The sequence below is a fragment of the Amblyomma mixtum genome, chromosome 8 (assembly GCF_055824585.1).
Source record: "Amblyomma mixtum isolate Tamu chromosome 8, ASM5582458v1, whole genome shotgun sequence".
Classification (NCBI taxonomy): domain Eukaryota; kingdom Metazoa; phylum Arthropoda; class Arachnida; order Ixodida; family Ixodidae; genus Amblyomma; species Amblyomma mixtum.
Genome location: NC_143019.1, coordinates 10,228,986 through 10,248,659, shown reverse-complemented (window position 1 = coordinate 10,248,659; position 19,674 = coordinate 10,228,986). Strand labels below are relative to the sequence as shown.

Below are 19,674 nucleotides of genomic sequence, written 5' to 3'. Positions count from 1 at the left end.
CAGTCTACAGCCTCAAGCATAGAACCCCACGCCATGGCGTATGCCGCCGTGGTACGCAGCCAAAGACGTCCGGCCAGCCCGTGCCCGTGCCCGTGCCCGTGCCGGCTTCTAGTCCCTCTTCCTGTTCTATCTAAGCTGCAAGAACTGTGAAATGGGCTCAAACGCATAGTTTACTAGTGCAGGCAGTCGCATTAGGTTCGAAGTTATCTAAAGCGTGCAAAGCAGATCGTCTGCAAATTTTTTTTTCATATTCTTCCAAAGTGTAAAATTCTGGGCTACATACCTATCTTCATCTATTACTGCAGATTTCGCCTTCCATATCCACATGTCGTCGTCTTCTATCTGATGACTAAACGCGGTGGCGCCGGGCTGCATTCCGGCACCGACAATTTAATTCCTCCGGTTCTTGCTGTTTTACGTCGACTCCGTTTTACTAGGAACAGATGCACGCACGCAGATACGTTTAAATTGCGTTTTTATATGCATGAGTGATAGGGCCTCCCGCGGGCCTTACGCGCGTTCGTTTTCCTGCTACTTCACATGTGTCCTGCTTTTTGTCTCTGCGAAATTCCTGTTAAGGAATTAATAAGCGTATTTCTGTTACCCGTAGTCATGGAGTGCTATTATTCCTCGCATTTACATTTTCCTGCTTAACTGTCATCTTTCTTTTCTTTACAGCAATGCCGCTCCTTCCTTCGTACTCTCCCCGGGTTCAGCCTGTATTGGCGATGGGCGTCCTGAATCACTGGGAGCTTTTCGGAGCCTCCTCGGGCGAATTGACTACGCTCATTTTTCTCTCCTATCTGCCGCCGACAGAGTGGTGACAAGCGAATGTGAATATGGAAACACCTACGGCTCACCTGTAATCGTGACTACATGTGACGTGTGCTCCTCATAGCCCATGGGTACAAGTCACTAAGCAACCCTGCAGGCTGCGCTTCTCATAATGAGCCGTGGACTGTGCCTCTCTTAGCCCACGGACATCAGTTAATCAGGACATCGGTAGAGATGAAGAGAACACGCAATGACGGTATCATGCCCGACTTTCAGAGAGTGTTCTGTAGAGATACACCAGCCACTGAAGTCATCAAGGTAGGCCTTAAAAAGGTAGTGGTTTGGATGCGTTGCGAAATTTATCCGAGAGTCACGAAGGGACGTAGAAGTTAATACAACGGCTTCATCGCTTTCGTTCTATCGCAAAATGTGCGCCCACAATGAAGGCCACCAGGTCCGCATGATCACAAGTGATACCCTATTGATAGCACCCCCCCCTCTCCCCCGTTGGTACAAATATCCCGCTCTCCCTCAATCAAAATGCCCGAAATCTCCACCGGTCATGATGTGCTTAAATTTCACCTCACGATGAAGGGCGGCGGTGGTGATAACGTGTTGGATTGAAAGTTTCTTTCGAAAAACATTTTTTTCCTGGTGTCGTTGTAGAGAACTGCATCCGAATTGCTTTATTTATTCTCCCTCTAGGTAGCAGAAACCGCCTATGGTTCGAATTCGATTGACCTAGTTGGCCTTCTGCGGAAGTTGCAGTCGATGGCAGAATGGTAAAAAATTCAGGGGGCACTTTGACTGTCTAAAGTGTGTAGAGGCGAAAGCGTTTTCCGCACCACTTTGACTGCTTCTGTGGCACTGGTGGCGTCACATGTAATTGAGTGCTAATTACTAAGTGACGACAAATAACTAATTAATGGTTAATTACTGATTTGTGCCTGAATACTAATTAACTGCTAATTAATGACGCTTAAGCTTCGCCTTTAGGAGTGGAACGCGACAGCGTGTTGTAGCGCTGCCAGGGAGTCCACGCAACGCCACCACCGGTTCGGCGCGATGCCTTGCCCTTTGAACGCTTTTTGAGGAAAGGAAAGGGCGCAGTAATTCTCTGTCATCTCGGTGGACACCTGAACCGCACCGTAGAGGAAGGGAGGAAGTGGGAGTGGAAGAAGAAAGACAAAGATGGCCCGTAATGAAGAAAATGAAAATTGTATTTGAGGAAAGGAAATTACGCAGTAACTGTCTCACATATCTCGGTGGACACCCGTCAAAATTCAGGGGGGCACTTTTTTGACCTAAAGTGTGGTCACTGATGTGTGGTTAAGATGTTAAGCTTCGCCTCTAAGAGTGGAACGCGACAGCGTCTTGCAACGCTTCCAGGAGTCCATAGAACGCCATCGCCCATTCGGTTCTATGCCTCGCTCGTCAGCAAATTGGTTTTTGAGGAAAGGAAATGTATGTGTCTCTCATATCTCGATGGACACCTAAACCTGGCCGGAAGAGAAGGGAGGAGGATGGGAGTGAGCGAAGACACCGTATTCACTAGACGCACCTTTGTTCTTCCCAAACCATCAAGCTGGCATGGCGGAGTGGATAGCATGCTCGTCTCACACTCCGAAGACCGGGGTTCGATTCCCGAGCTCGACCAATTTCTTACTCGGTTTTATTTATTTATATGGCGTGACTTGAAAAGTTAACTAGGCTAATTTAGCAATTAAGCAATTAACTAAGCTCAGTCCCACTTACTTGGAGCATCACCATACGATCCCTTCAATCGGTTGCCTGGTTACTAGCCGAAGTACAATTGGCCCTGTTTGAAATTCGCGCACTGTGACGTCACGACCGTTTCGACCAACTGAAAAGCGTGACATTTCTGTCGACAACTGCTGCTTACAACGATGAGACATTAAAGGCTTTCGCCTTAATATCATTAGAGAGTGCTTTCAATTGAGGGGCAAGCAGTTGGCATATTAGGTACAGGGCTGGACAAATGCTCCCAGGCAACAAGGCCTCCTTTGCAGAGGATTATCCTGACATTTGGGATGTCAATAAAGCTACCAAGGTTTCAGAGCGGACAGCAGATACCGTCATCCGCGAAGAAAAGGAGAGATTTTACACGCGAGGTGCTAACGAGCCTCTTTTCGCTGGTCTGTTTCGCCGCTCACCGAAGACCGTCATAGAATACACCACAGAAAGGACCCCCATAGAAAGGACTCTAGAAGGCTGAGCTCCCCAATACGACCAAGAGCAACATGTCTTCTCCGGCATCCACCCCGATACCGTGTCAACGACCGGCGGAAACTTGCGGGAAGTCACACGCGAGGCTGTCTGGGAGGAGCTTCGCCGGCAACTACCACTGTCACCTCACGTCGTATCTCTAACGGTACATCGTTGGTGAGAAAGTTTACATGGCTTTGGGTGTCCGTCTGGTTACAGCCTCAACCGCAGATCCCCACGCCATGACGTACGCCACGGTATGTTGCCAAAGACGTCAGGCGAGCCCGTGCAAGACGACTGGCCTTTCGTTCAAACGACCACAGTCGCCCGCCCACGTTTCAACAAGCTCAGGCAAATAAAGCAGAATGCTGGAGGACCCTCGACCAGCGTTGCCTACACTGCACCCAGTATGATCAGCCCAGCCACATCCTCCGTTACTGCCCCTGCTGGGGAATGGGGTTTACTTTGATTTTACTTTGACGCTCCACGACCGCGCTCTCGCTCCACAACCACTCTCCACGGCCACGACCCAGGGAGATCGACAATTATCTTCGTGGAGAGGAATACGCGCCGAGCCATCACTACCGATCACTGTCGCCTTGAACCCCACGCTTCACATTTCCAAGCCGCAGCCACGCAAAGGCCGTTTGGAGAAGAGATAAAGACAGCAACATTTGGAGGTGAGCTTGCTTACGAGGGAAACTTCGAAGATCTTCCACTGATCGCGCAGTATCAAGATGCCGCTCCCAATATGCCGACGCCACATACAACTTTCACCAGGACGCGACACGACTTCTGTCGAGCGAAATCACAAAGAACTACCCCAGCTACGACAGCAGCGCCTGGAGAAGCCGAAACTGGACTGCAAGATCAGCTTCCAATGCTAGGAGAGGAGCCACCAACCTTGAAGTGGCTGTCGATGGTCGCACAGTAACTGCGTTAGTCGACACAGGCGTGGGCTAAACTGTCATCAGACAACCGTTTGCAGCTCAGCTTAAGGAAGTGGCGACCACTTGGGACGGCCCACAAATCCGCACCACTGGAGGCTGCCTAGTTATACCGTCAGGACAGTGCACCACAGAAGCGAAGGCAAGTGAACGTGCCTACCCTGAGAACTTTATAGTTTCAGCAGCTATGTTCCACAGACGTGATATTAGACGTGACCTTTTTGGCCAAGCATCGAGCGATCATCGAAATTCAATCCAAGTCCATCACGTTTTGGACGGTGGAAGCTTATCGTCGAAAAAAACAGCGGATAATCCCGTCCCATTCCGTCGGGTCTGCAACGCCAAGAAAATGTCTTAGATTGTAGAAGTCGATGTGGAGGTCGCCCAGGAAAGCGACCGCGGCCAGGTTTATCACAGGGCTGCCGGAGAAGATAAGGTGGCAGAGCATCGGCGGCAGCGTCCGGCCGAGGCTGAATAAGAATCGACACCATCGTTGGGAAGGCTACAAAGCGAGCACTGGGCCTCCCAGTGGCCACCTCCAATGCTAAGTTGTCGGCGTTGGGGGTGATCAACTCCTACCAGGAGTTACGGGAGGCCCACCTCGTGAACCAATATACGCGACTCTCGCAGACGGCATCCGGGCGCCGCCTGCTAGACCGCTTGCACATCCAACACGAGTGCACACCAGAGGAGACGTGTCGGATTCCGGAGCTATGGCGTCACAAGCTCTCGGTCCCTCCACTCCCGCGCGACATGGACACACATACACACGAGGGCAGACGAGAGGCGCGCGCTCGGGCCCTCGAACACCAACACGGATCCAAACAGGGTGTATACTACGTTGACGTGGCAGGGCCGTCGCCCAATGGATTCTACACGGCCGCAGTAGTTCACCAGGATCAATGCGTTCACGGGCTCTCCTTTCGAGCTCGAAATTCAGCACAGGCCGAGGAAGTAGCCATTGCGCTTGCCGCCTCGGACTTGAATTCGAAGGTAATTGTGACAGATTCGCGTCGAGCCTGTCAACAGTACCTTGGTGGCGAGATTTCACCTTTAGCCTACAGTATATTAAAGCGCGCAGTGAGGGAATCGGACCCTTCGCCCAAACGCATAGTTTGGACTCCGGGCCATGAGGGCGTAAGAGGTAATGAGGCTGCGGACGCGGCTGCCCGAGCGCTTACCTACCGGGCACCTCATCCAAGCTCTTCTGGCTCGGAGATTGTGCAACCGCTTCTGCGGTTCAGAGAAATTCTGGACTACTATTGCGAACGCCATCGGTTTTTCCCGATACCGGCTAAGGGCCTAAGTAAAGCTGATGAGCGAACTCTGAGGCGCTTGCAGACCAACACTCTGTTGTGTCCTGCAATAGTGAGACATTTCGACGCTGGGCGCTGCCCTCACTGTGGGGAAGTATCCGATACCTTCCATATGGTTTGGGCCTGTCAAAAGAATCCTTCCCTTCACCCCAATCCTTCCCCTTCCCGAGAGGCATGGGAGGCAGCCCTGGTCATCTGCTCGGGGCTGGAGTCTCAAAGGGCTCTAGTCCAACGGGCGCGAGTAGCGGCTTTGTCCAGCGGGGTCCCGGACTAAGGACTCCACCTATGTAAAGGGCCATTTTTGGTCTGCAAACTCTCCTTTTGCTTATTAAAAAGTTTTCACCGCCACCAGGTCCCGAGTGTTCCCTGTTTCGCGAGCCAGCGTTCTCTCTAGCGCGTACCAGCCACTTCTTTCTTTTCAGGACTCCTCACTGCAAGCCGCGTGTGTCGCTAGAAGATGAACCTCATGAAAGGCTACTGGCATATCAAAGTCGATGACAGAGGTTGAGAGAAGACCGCATTCATTGCACCGGATGGCCTCTTCGAGTTCAAGGTGATGCCATTTGGACACTGTTCCGCGCCGACATTTCAACATTGCATACAGTGCTGGCAGGCCTGTGTTGTACACTTATAATACGTCGTTTTCTCCGCCTAGACTTCTGATGAGAACCGGAAAAAGCTGCAAACAGTGCTGAAAGCAAACAAGTCGTCCGGGCTAACCTTGAAAGCAGTGAAGTGCCCTTTCGAATATGAAGAGCTGCTGTTTCTAGGTCACATCGTAAGCAGCAGTAGAGTACGCGAACGTCACTTACCGACAAGGAAGCGCCGCCACCGAGCCACTCAGTTCTTTTTTGGTGCAGGTCTGCCCAATAAGCAATTTTTGGTTGTTGCGTTAGTAAGTTCGTAATACTTACAACGACGACGTCAAGAGAAATACGACGGCTGAATATTAAGTACAGCTCGACTGCAACTAATTTAAGTAAAGCACAACGCAGCGAGCTATGGAAATAAAAATAGTAGGGGAAATGTTTAGACACTGGAAGCGGGTAGTGTGGGTGAGGGAACAAACGCGAGTTAATGACATCGTAATCGAAATAAAGAGCAAGAAGTGGGCTTGGGCAGAGCGTGTAATGCAAAGGAAGGATAACCGCTGGTCCTTAAGGGTAACGAAGTGGATTCCAAGCGAAGTTAAGCGTAGCAGGGGGCGGCAGAAAGGTAGGTGGGCGGATGAGATTAAGAAGTTTGAAGAAATACGCCGGTCCCAGCTGAAAAGGACAAGGATAAGAGACCTTTGCGCTGCAGTGGGCGTAGTCAGGCTGATAATGATGATATGTGAATATGCTCCAAACTAGGGACATTTGGTATATTCTTGTCTGGAAAGCGCCAGCTTTCCTCGTCTGTTTTTATCTTCAAACGCAAGCGAGCTGTCCTTCAAAAAATGTCAAAAGCAGGGAGTGCCCTTTTGAAGAAAATGTATTGTGCAGTGGATTCGAAGAAGACCTCGATCTTTTCATGTCGTAAAGTGAAAAAAACTTACGGCTCTTGAACAGAGAGCATAAAATCGTTATATCTCCTAGAGTACAGCAGTCGGGAATGTGCAGTGTGAACGTGAATTTCACAGTGTTACCGCTCCCGGCAAACGAACAAGGGAAATGAAGGGTGTTAACGACTTTATGGGCAACAAATCTCGGCAGGCACTGCCACGCCAACAGAAATTGTGCGCTGCTCTCAGATTTCAAACTGGTCGCGTTGAAGTCGTGATGGTGGCCTCGATTTCTGCATCTTGACAACAAGCCTCGTGGAGAGGATGACGAAAAAGCTTCGTGTGTTATTGGCGAGTTAAATTAACGAGTTGAATTATTCAAATTTCAAAGAAGGGTGCATTTTGAACGCAAAGAAAGACGAGTTAAATTTAAAGGTTAAATACACTTACTGGTATACTTACTGGTGTAGTTATCTGCCTTCGAGATATTGCAAACATTTATCGAAGAATGAAAGACATGCAATGTCAGCACTGGCGTCGCGTTTGGTCTCGTTAATAATATAGCTGAAAACCGACCCTCAAACATCGTCAGTTGGCCTCAGGATTTCAGTTTTCAGTTAGCTGTGAACGAAGGACCCATCAACTGCATGCTGTGAAGTGCGGAAGATGGCAGTATTTGCAAAACGTGTTTATACACTTTTATCCTTTACCAGGGCGCCTGATGAGGCTAATTAGATCATACAAAATACGATATGAAGGAAATGCTTAATGCGCCGGGGTCGTATTACGTGTAAACACATTCAACGAGTTCCATCCGGTTGATAAAACGCGTGAATAATCCTCTGCCCCAGACTGAGATTGGAGCATACGTGTTTAGGGGATTTCTTGGTCTCGCCTGTGCAACTACTATTAAACAGTCGGTGAGAGGAACATTGTTTCTAATATGGTTCGCTGCTGCTACCCGCTATTTTTTGCACCCAGCTGCTGTTTAGCTGTTCTTTTACATCGCTCATGTTGGTGCGAAGCCTTATGGGAGCAGTACAGATGTCAATTTCAAAGATGCTTCCTGTCATTGATGACATTTGCTGCTCGTTGAAAAGAAGGACTAATATTCAATTTTGACGTTTCATAGGCTGTCTTCGGGCTGGTATGGGCACGTCATGAGTTGCCCATGTTTCAATGCCTTTATTCTAATCTCTCCATACCAAAGAGTTCCCCACCGCCGCGGTGGCTCAGGAGGCTAAATTCTAGAGGCCCGTGTACTGTGCGATGTGAGTGCACGTTAAAGAACCCCATGTGGTCGAAATTTGCAGAGCCTTTCACTCTGGCGTCCCTCATAGCCTGAGTCGCTTCAATACGTTAAACCCTAATAAACCTATACCAAAGAAAAGAGTTCATTTTTCCTTTCGTATGTTGACTATACTCTGGCTCTAAGCTGGGCCTGACAAATCCCGGCGTCTGTTTCTAAATGAAACTGGACTTATTGTGCCTAGATGTCAGCTAGAAATAAACTAACCGGGTAAAACCAAATGCCGCACACAGTTTTTTGACTCGAGAGCTCCAACGTGATGGACGACATTTTCTTTCCACTCTTGACGGTACCATTGCAGATATTTATGGAACACTGTCCGCATAAGTAAATTTACTGTTGCTGGCATCGCACATCGAAGGAGCTTCTGCGTATTGTGACAGTTCGCATAATCAAGTCGGTCTGTAAGATCCGCAGAAACTTTCATTGCAAGCTGACCCTATGTTTTGTAACGTGAACTTCTTCATGAGGTTTGCAAAGTTAGCATTTCAACACTGGACTTGCCGGTCAACACAGCATATGTCATCAACGATGAAGCACTTCATGTCCTTCTTAGGACAGTCGTACCACCAAGGAGCTTTCAATGGCGGCCTGAAAGGTTGCGTCTGGGTAGACAATAAAAGGTCGTCAAGGCATCCATTGCGCCAGCAATTGGTGTTTGCAAGGCGACGAACCAGCTGTGGACATATGCAGTAGGAGGCGGGTATATTGCCGTTTCTGTATGATTCATTGACCTGGACGCCACATTTTCTTTACTCGACACGTGCCTGATCTGCAGGAACCTTTTTTTAAGCGAGTGACTGCTGGGTTAAATTTTTTTGTTGCGGCATCTTACTCTTGTAGTGAAGAGCATTGGCGACTTCACTACACTCTTGTAGTATAAAGACACACTACAAGCCGGAAAACTGTATTATCTAAACACGCTTTCAGGAGTCTGTGTGGAATTACCAGTGGCAGCAGAAAAAAAGCAAGTAGTATTTAACCTTTATATTTGCAATTGGCCAGGGTGAAAATTTTTTTTAAAGAGCGCTCCGTATTTAGTGTGCCATAATCTGTTACGCTGTTATGTGCTGTTGTGCATTTGTGCACATCATGTATGCGATTCTCTTTGCTGGTACATAGTACTATCAGATCTCTCATCTGAATCTTTTGTTTTACGATCTTGTGCCCCTTGTTCCTCATCCGTAGTTCCTTGCTCTGCATATGTGATATCAATTTTTGAATGATTTCGTTGTTTTTAGTTTCTTCTGGATTTCAGTGACAGTTCTCGATTATCGTAGACACTGAGCGCTAGGTATTTTCTAATCTGGCTATTTTTGCTGAAATAGTAACGTTGCTCAGTGTTTCTTTACGTCCTCTATGTGATAACAATAAGTAACTCGAGCAAGATAGGCTATTAGTGTGTCCCATATCTTCAAGCGCTCCACCCTCAGTTATAGAAGCTTGCTCCTACGTCCTCAGGGAAGCTCCCATAAGTGAACAAAATTTGATCCTCCACCCTCTTTTTTAATAAATTTCTTGAATTTGTACATTAAGACAGAGCAATTTTCTGCTTTTTTTTCTTTTTTTATGACGATCTCGACTGATACTCTTGTGAAACGGACATTAAAATTTAGTTGGCGAGCATTGAACATTCCCTATTTGCGGTAGTTATGCTCAGGCTATGTTTTGTGCTGTGCTGTCGTTAAGTACAAAACGAATAAAGCGCTCTTTCCTGAATTGGTGGTGTTTGGTTTAAAGTGTACTCTATCAGCTGAAATGTTGCCGGTGTGGTAGTTGTGTAATTTCATTTTGATTCCTGATCCTGACGTTTCCTCATGCCTTAAGGTCCTAACATGCTGCAGTGCTGCCAGATTTGTTAGTGTTCGTTGCTGGAACAGTTTGGTGTGTGACATTCGGTTGAATATTTCCGTTTGCTGCTGTACTTAAATATATTCGTGCATGTAGTAGCTAGCAAGGGTTTAGATATAGTGCCTCTTCTCTTTACTAAAAACTTGCCTCCCGACAGACAAACAAAATGAAGACTATTAGGCTTCGCAACTCGAGCACATGCTCTAGCCATGTATGGCAGCAGCGGCCAAGTTCACTGCGGGAAGTATCGTGTGTTTGTGTGAGGTCAGTCGATTACAAAGAAAAAGATATTTGGGCACTGATGTGTTGGAAATGTTGCCTTCATACACTGATGCACGCAAATCGGTAGTGATGTTTATTCAATCGCGTATGAGCGAATTATCATTCTCCTTGACGGTGCCTATGCACGCATGAGAGCGCTCTTCTGTGTTTTTAATTACAGAGGACGGTCATCCCGTAACAGTTCCAGAAATCGCAGATAGAAATATAAAGAGGAATGAAATGCACATAAGTGAAATCAAGAAGGGTTCCAGATCGCTTTTAGCACTTTTTATCTCAAGAGCCACCAACTTCAGCAGACAATCTAGACCCATATCCCCCCATATAGTAGAAGTAACACTGTGAGACAACACTGAAATATTGCTGCTGAAAGTCGGTGCTGACATAACAGCAATATTCGAATGTTTATAAGCAGTCTAACCTTCGATACATGGCCTGTAACCAGGTAAGGGTTTCTTCGTAGATCCTGAGGTTATTTCTAACTTACTGCGCCACAACAACGCCATGCTTGTGAAAAACACGAACGCATTTCGTAATTTTCATTGACATAAAGTAAATGAAATATAGTTTTTCAATTCTAAGGCAGTCACATTCAATAGCGTACGGATGCTCACGTATCACGGATGCCACTGGCCTTAACTCTTTTTATTCTGTTCCATCGGATAACTGCTTTACACGACGCAATGAAACCCGTTTTAAGCAGGCAGTTGAATGCTAGTGAGTGCATCTTACGATTACGCGATTACTGTCATTTTTTTTTAGCCGGCACGATGATAAAGGTGCCTAAATAAAGCAGCACGTAAAATCATTGCTGCTTCTGTAACTTCTAAATTAAATTCGGAAGAGTCCTCGTATTCAGCTTCGTAGTTATTACGGGAATAATACAACTGTACAGAGTGCCGTCACGGTGGCTAAGTGGTTATGGCGCTCGGCTGCAGACCTGAAAGGCGTTGGTTCGATGTCGGCCGCGGCTGTAAAATTTCGAAGGAGGCGAAATCCTGTAGGCTCGTGTACTGTGCCATGTCAGTGCACGTTAAAGAGCCCCAGGTGGCCGACATTTCTGGAGCCCTTCACTCCGGCGTCCCTCATAGCCTGAGTGCCAGAGTCCCTTTGGGACGTTGAAACCCCCTAAAACAAACAGCTGTCCCGAGGATGAAGAAACCGAAGTAGCTAGCGATGGTAGACAGGATGCTTCGTTATGAGCCCGTTAAGAATATTACATTATCACCAACAGCGACAGTGCCGAGAATAGAATTTTTTTTCGCCATTAACACTCAGACCTAAATATTCCATCGCTCAAAGTTGGCTGTTAAAGCTGGATTTTCTTAAAGTAGGATTCTGGCAGCGGGGGCAACGCAATCTTCTATTTTTAAATTGGTTTAGGTGTGTAGTGCATGGGGCTTAACGTCGAAAAGCGACTCAGGCTTTGAGAGACGCCGTAGTGGAAGGCTCCGTATAACCTCTACCACCTGGTCTTTCTTAACGTGCACTGACATCGCACAGTGCATGACCCTCTAGAATCTCGCGTCCATCCAAAAGCAACCACTGCGACCCGGGTCGAACCCTCGGCTTTCAGATCAGCAGGATATCACCATAACCACTGAGCCACCATTTTGGCTTTATTTCAAAAATAATGATGTATATTTTATCAATGTAAACTCTATTCGCTTCATAGAACACTAATTAATTCTGTAATAAAATTAATTCTCGAAGTTTGGTTGTGTTTCTTTTCTGATTTTTAAAATAGGAATCCTAACAACTGATGACCAGCACTATGTGTGCTCTTTGGGGGCTCACATTTCTCTTTCTCTTTTTATACTTGGAACAAGAAATCGTTGAAGGTAAGTCTGTGTGGAACTTGTAGCGACCGCAGAGCCGTCATCCTTCATTCCATGTAGGTTTCCTTGCACCGAAGTTGAGTAGAAAGGTTTGGTTTAATTTATCAGAATAATTTTCAATCAATCATACAACAGTCACTCGCAAGGTCTTTTCCCAAAAGCAAACATAATACCAGTATTCAATCTATACAATTATAAGCTAACACTTGCATTCCAGCGCGAATTAAAAAATCATCTTAAATCTTTGCATGAGTTGTCTTTACTGGAAAAAAGAGCTGTTTGTTACCCTACCCGTCATAAAGAGGAGTGGATTGTACCAACTCGTAGAACCAACTATGCAATGGAAAAATTATCCTTCACTCTTCCTACACTATTAAATAACTATAAAAAATCCGGGACTGACCTGTTTAATATATCTAAACGCGAATTACGACAGCTTCACTGCATACACTCCTAAAAATTGTACCTGTGTTCCTATGATATGTATATTTAATCTTTTGAGAAAAAAAATCTAGGATTAGGTCACAAGTCAACACTAATGATCATTTTAATTCGTCATACGTTCTCAGTAGTTAGTACGTTCTTAGGTTCCAGGCTCCGTTCTTAGTGTCTCTGTGAAGTTTTATAGGGCGGATATTTTCGACTGCTTTCCTGACTTTCACTCGAACCACGTAAGTGACTCGATTTCTTACCGATAACAATATTTCTTCTCCAAACTGCGCCACCAACAGAAGAATAATCTGTATGAAATGGTATGGACCAATTTCAGCTGTCTTAGAGACCAACGCAAATAGTCTTACGGCTTCGCCGCAATCTGAAGTCATGTAGGCCTACATTCAGTTGTGACTGTAAACAGCACAAGTTCCTTGGCCACGGTTTAATAATATCATCTTTAACGAGCTCTGCAGGAATATGGAACAATTACGTCCCTGTCATTAGCCAAGCTAACCTGGTTCGGTATTCGCATTTCTAGGTAAACAGGAGAAATATTCCGGGTATATGCGAATTTTACTTACACCTGTGTTAGTAAAGAATGAGTGTGCTAATCAGAATACAAAACACGAAGGACGGAAAGGCTGATGACAGCAAAGAGATGTTTACACTAGTCTTCCTTAAACATTTTTTGCACATTCTAGTAACGATACGGTACATCAGAGAAAGTTCTCGTATAAAATCACCTTTTTACTGTAGCGCGTAGACTTCACCCTTGCGAACGCTGATAATTTTGTTCTCGTGCCAAACAACTTTCTAAATGATCGCATGAGTCTTCGTCCGCTACCAGCAACTTTCCGAGTTAAGTGAATTTGAGGCTCATTCTTCAAATTATTCGGGGTCTTACGATGTTGCAATTGAAAAAGCAGGCACTGTACGATTTTTTCAATTCGTATATCTTGGTGGGCCTCCCTGTTCATAAAAGTCCAAGAAATGTGCCTTCTTTAGTCTAAACAGGGCTCACAGCAGGAGGAGTCTAGTTGAGGAAAGGGCAATACAAATGCTGTGTTTTGTTTCTTCTTGTCGAATACGGTCAAACTCTTTTAACGCGTTCCCACCCAGCGTCCATAGTCGTAAGTATCCGCATTATGTATCAATGCGGGTTGAACAGAGACAAATTGTTTGACATTTTTTCGGAATGCTGGCAAATATTTGGAGAAGCAAAACCAGTACAAATCTGCCAGAGGTGAAGAAAAGCTCTTTAAAGGGAGACTGAAGCACTTTTTTTGAAAATCCGGCTGGCAGCGGCGTCCTATAGTTTTTCATGCTGTATGCTCGAATATCGCATCCAAATAAGGCAAAAACAAGCGCGAACTGCCTTTTTTAGCAGAAATATGCGGCCTGTGCAGCGGGGCACGCCGCGCGGCGCGCCGCCGCCCGTGATTGGTCAAGAGAGGTCGTGACGTCACTTTGAGGACTGGAGAAGCTGCCGATGCGGATCCGGCGCTGCGCTGAGTACAGATCGCAGCTTTCCGTGGCGTTGTAAAAGCGAATATGGCGACTATTTTTTTACTGACCTCCAAAGAAAAGTATACTACAGTTTGTTCATTCCACGTATCACCTGAAATCAAAAAAGACACGAGCAAAAAATTCTACGCCTAGCACAAGCATACGCTAGCGTGAAAGACACGTACGCAGATCATGCGTAAAAGGTGCCAGCACAACCTCGGCTGGTATTCTCGGAAAGGAAGGGGTGCGAACAATACTTAAGTCAATTACCACCACCGGACGCCTCCTGGCTCGCCCGAAAGAGCGTCATCCTAAAGAAAAGGCCCAAAGCGCTGTGTACAAAAAATCTTATTCTCACTACCCGGCTTAGGTTGGGGCAAGAAAGTATTTCAAGGAAACGATGACGCAGCACAAAGCTGATGTCAAAATTAGCGAAGCGCAGTGGCCAAGCACTGCGAGGCATGTGACCACCGGATATTGAAGGAATCATTGTGCGCTGGAAACCAAGCTAAATACGCGCACAAGGCTGCCGCTTCACTCGTGGCGCGTTCAGCAGATGCCAGAAAATATTAATCGCTGCCTCTGAAACGTTCGCCTTTCCTATATTTGCAGTTTAGGTTCAGTGAAGTAGTGGCCAACTATATGTGTGTTTAAAAGCCAAGCTAGCTGCAACTCGTTCGCTGCCACAACTTCAAGAAGAAACCGACTAAGGTTGCGAGACATGATGTTTTTTTGCAAAAACTTGGTTGGCATTCATTTCTCTGTTAAATTTGCATCCGAAATCAGAACGTCGAACGCTTTCATTTTAATCGCTTAGATACGATTAAACGAGATGCCGCATATGAAGAGCTTCAATGCTTGCTTGCTTTGCTTTATTGTGTTTTGCTTTGCTTGCTTGCTTGGACACGTCGAACCGAGTATAAAATCACTAACCGAGCTTTGCTGAGCACGCCTCAGGCGGTCTGGCCGCACCTATAAGCTGAGAAGAACAACACATGCTTGAGCCTCTATTAGGTTTCTGCAGGGGCATGTTTCTAGTGAGCATGTTTCTGCTTTTAGAAGAGGCGCTTCTTCGAAATGGTGACACGCCTCTCATGCGCCAGGAAATGAAAGGAACTGCGTCATGGTTCAGCCGCGACCGAAATCTCCAGAGATCACATTACGGACAAGCTCTGCATGTAGCCGGTCTCACGAAAGTGCTTCGAGCACAGTACGCTTGCTTTGGTCGGCTTGAATTCTTCGTCAAAGCAGCGAGCGCTTGCGCTGCGAGCGTATGATCTTGCGGAAAACAGTGGAAGACGACACAGTCGCGGGCGTAGTTGTTCGTGGACACGAAAGCAGAGTAGTACCTCGTGTTGAATCTGATTCTCAAGGTAGGCTGACACGCTTTGTACGTCACAACGCACGCAGTACGAGGAACAACGCATGCAGCACGAGAAACAACGCGCGCTGAAAGCTCTTTCGGGTACGCCGAAGTATCCCCGGCTCCTCAACGTGACGTCACATTGGCCGACATGGACGAGGTTTCCCTCTCCGCTGTTCTCCTCTGCGGTCGCGCGTGGCGCGGGAGATTTAAACATCGCGTTTTTAATTGGTGATTGCGCCACTGTTTTGGCCAAAATCGAAAAAATAATTTCACAGACGTGATCAGCAATGACACTCCTTCAAAACCCTAAAAAATTAGCTGATTCGAAAACCGCCTCAGTCTCCCTTTAAAGGCAGATGTCCGCGCTGGTCGTTGTAGTAATAAGCATTTATTTTTACAGAATTTTTTTACGAGATATCCACGTTGTACTATTGAGTGTCGATTGTGCTTCAGAGCTAAATGACCGATAAGTACCACGGCACCGCCTCATGCGAGACAGTGGTCTATATAGAATGTCGCCTATATTTACGCAACTCATATTACAAGGGACATTTTGAAGTAACTATGTTAGATGCCAGTAAAGATTTTTCTCATAAACCTGAGGTCTTTATTTTCACATCAATTTTAAAGCATGCAGGCGTAATGAACACAAGGTCCCTTGCAACAGTCTTGAGGGAGTGCCAGGACGTATGTGCCCAGGAGTGGAGCGTTGGCCTTGCAGTGGAACGAGGAAGAGATGCGCATGCGTAAAAGGAACAGCCCAAGATTCATACGGCTACTGCGTGCACCCCCAACAGTGCAGTAAGTTGCGGGGTTTCGACACTAACACTTCAGCGAAATTTTAGTTGTGTTTGCAGGCTCAAATAAACCGCTCGAATCTTAAGCAGCATGTAAAGTGATAGAGGGTGTGAGCGGGAGGTTCAGCTATGCTCAGTGTGAGCAGATATTTTGCATTTGCCTTTGTTTTATTTCACCCGTTTTGAACCGAAAACAGAGAACGCTAAGCAAGCTATGGCATTCATCAGCTTGCAAAAACTGAATAAGTGTGCAGCCATGTGGCGCTAGGGTACGGTCACAGTTAGTATGCTAGTGTTGGGAGTAACTATTGGCCGCAGGCCTCTTAGTGGTGTTTTAGAAGGAAGGTTTTATCACTCGATTGGTATGCTTTACTCCGAGCTCCAGGCTCTTAAAGTAATCGACAGGAGCCATAGCCTTGACGCTCACTTTATAAGCTACGAGGCTGCTATCGAAGAGGGAATAAGTTTAGATTTGATTAAATCGTCGTGAACTTGCTAATGCTTCCTAATAACTGTTCTTGTGTATATGAGTACGCAACGTTTGAAGTCTATGTTTTGTACATAAGGATACTTCCTCCTGGGCCCCGGAAATATTTTATTGATATTTAGTTTCTGTTTAAAGTAGAGATCCCCGCTTTTTGTCAAGTAGATGAGAAATTGGACCACCTCCTGACATCACCCTATAGGATGTAAACATAACGGGTTGCAGAAATATATACAAAATTTCACAAGGTGAGTTGTTTCTTTAAAAGAGCGAGCAAAAGCTCCATGGAACTCATAAATCATACACACCTCTCGTTTCAGTAGAAGCCGCAAAGGAAGGAGAAAACAATTACTTAATGGCTTAAAAATTGGCCTCGAAGGTGATGATAGAGAGGAATATGTTTTATTTTTAAACCTCGAAAATTTTGTATGCATTGGTAGTTTTAGTAACCTTGTGTATGCTATATTTTTTTGTTTTGGATGGAGAGATAGAGAGATTGATAGATGGATAGATTTATGGATAGATAGATACATAAGTAGTGGAATAGATAGATCGATAGATAGATACATGGATAGATGAATAGATAGATGGATAGATAGAGAGACGGAAAGACGGAGGGAGGGAAGGAGGAAGGGAGGGAGGGACGGATGGACGGATGAACGGACGGACAAACAGACAGACACATTCAATGATTGTCTGACGGGAAATTGATTCATCGATTAGGGATGATCAGTGGTTTCCATTTTTTTTAAGCATGCTTGATGACGTGCATTGATATATGACTATAGCTCAATTGCAGTGTCTTTACATGAACAGAGTAATCACTGTCAACCGTTATTCTTGAGAATGTGTTTTCTGACAAAGATATTACACTTCTTTTTCTCGGAACACAAAATTTTGGATTCTGATGGATACAAAGCACATCGTACCCATGATGTGGTAACGGTAAGATTTCGTCCATACATTATTGTCTATGTAGGCACCCCCTGAGAAGGATTACGGAGGGAAGGAGATATGTCTTTTATAAAGTCCCGTTAACATATCAAGCCGCGCGTAAGGCTTATGAAACGAGTCTTTTAGGACGCGGCTTGTAATCGGTGGAAACGAAGTATTGAGAAAGACGCGAAAGGGATAGGTGTGCTACTTTTTCAAACAGCGCTCTTGTTATCGGCATAAATATTTTAGCAATTTCGCGTTCTTTATAAGCGAACATTCGCAGATAAAAATTGATGAAAAGGATCCTGTGGTAATCCCATATGTTTTAGAGCGCTACTCTTTCGCCCCCGTTTCTACGTTTAGCGTCCTCAGTCTTATCCCCCGTGACCAGCTTCAGCGGCATCAGTCAGTGGTGCTATGACTTCGCTGCATAGTGTATAACCAGGAATATGTGCACCAAGATGGTGCACCATCTATTTCTCCGATGACAGACTTACTTCATGGTGATCAAGAACATTTAGTGGAGTGTTTATTGAAGAAGGAATATGTGCGGAAAAATAACAACTTGTCTATAATTGTACATGCAGAGAAAAAACCAGTCACACAAGACGACGGACAAGAAGAGTGTACACACCACAACGACTGGTGTGGCAGAGGCAAGGGAAAACAGGAGCGGGAAATACTAGAGGCATATCATATCGGTTTGTTAGGCTCTGATTGTATAAGCACAACTTCGGTGCGCTTACTTGAAAAAGAATTTGCTTTTTTAGGTCGTCCACGATAGTTTAGATTTCTTGTCTTTGTCTCTTTTGCGCAGTGATTAGTGATGATGCTGTTGCGCATGCTCTGCTGGCCTTGCTCGGACCATGTATTTTCCAATAAACTTCAGTTGTCCAGTCGTTGTGGTGTGTACACTCTTCTTGTCCGTCGTCTTGTGTGACTGGTTTTTTCTCCGTTTACAATGTACCAACTGGCCCGCATTTCAACCCTTCTGTACATACAGGTCGAGCTTAAATTCTTTGCCTCACTCTATTGGAAAGCTGAAAAAGCGGATGATCTGTGCTGAAATTTCGCATTAGGAAGTAAATTAATCGTCGGCATTTTTTTTTTGTTGCGCTCAGAACCGACGCGCTGTACCACTGAACGCATTAACAACCGTGCTACGCTGGTTAAGGGCTTTTGGCGCTCTGCGCCTGAAACGAAGTACACGAGATGAATTCCCGCCCGCGGAAGCCGCGTTTCGTTGCAGGCGAACAGCAAAAACTTCCGTGTGCTGTATGGTTATCGATGCACGTTAAAGAATCTCGGGTGACCGAAGGATAACCCTAGGGTATGACATGTTTCGAAGCCTACATAAATCCTTTGAACTTTAGCCCTGGTAATGAATGACGTACCATAGTAAACCACATCATACAATACAATCGCCGCGGTGGCTGAGTGGTTATGGTGCACGACCGCCGACTCGAAAGTCACGGGTTCGATCCCTACGGCGGCAATCGTATTTCGATCGAGGCGAAATGCGAGGGGCCATGTACTGTGCGATGTCACTGCGCACTAAAGAACCCCAAGTGGTCGAAATTACCTGTCGTCCTCCCCTACGGCGTTCCTCATAGCCTGAGTCTGTTTGGAATGTTAAATTTAAAGAACATCTCTTTGGAAGTAAAGCATGCTGTCTATCAGGCATATGTGCGGCCGATATTAGAGTATGCCTGCCCTGTGGGGGACCCGTTCCATCGTGTGCATGTTGACGCAAGAAGAACTTTAGTTTGGGCTAGTTGGTTCATGATTCAGGAGAAAAACGGCGCAAAAAACGTGGACTAAAGAGACAAACACGGCAGGACCAGCGCCAACTTGCAAATAAATTTTATTTCGCGCCAAACCCGCCTTTATGTAAAAGAACACGCCGTAACATCCGTGTAATCAAGCGCCGGCAGTAGGATAGATCACTGTAAGAGATATAACACATGAAGCGCGATAGCAACCACGTAACATACTGTCACGGCTATCCGAAAAAACCCAACAAATGTAAAGCAAACAACACTAAAACGGTCATGACTAAGGAACTCTTAAACATCGAAAATGATACAAACTCGTGAGTGATGCGAGATGACCAACAAAAAACGTAGA

At 46.0% G+C, this 19,674-nt stretch overlaps 1 protein-coding gene across 1 annotated transcript in view; it reads left to right on the top strand.

Annotated features, from left to right (window-relative positions):
- Positions 1–1,024: 1,024 nt before the first annotated feature.
- The window catches only part of LOC149331292 (uncharacterized), a 33,405-nt gene continuing 14,755 nt past the window's right edge, over positions 1,025–19,674 (top strand). The window contains exons 1-2 of the mRNA XM_089557329.1: positions 1,025–1,092; positions 15,968–16,112. Of these exons, the coding sequence (XP_089413455.1) occupies positions 1,025–1,092; positions 15,968–16,112 (213 nt within the window). The remainder of the gene's footprint in view (positions 1,093–15,967; positions 16,113–19,674) is intronic.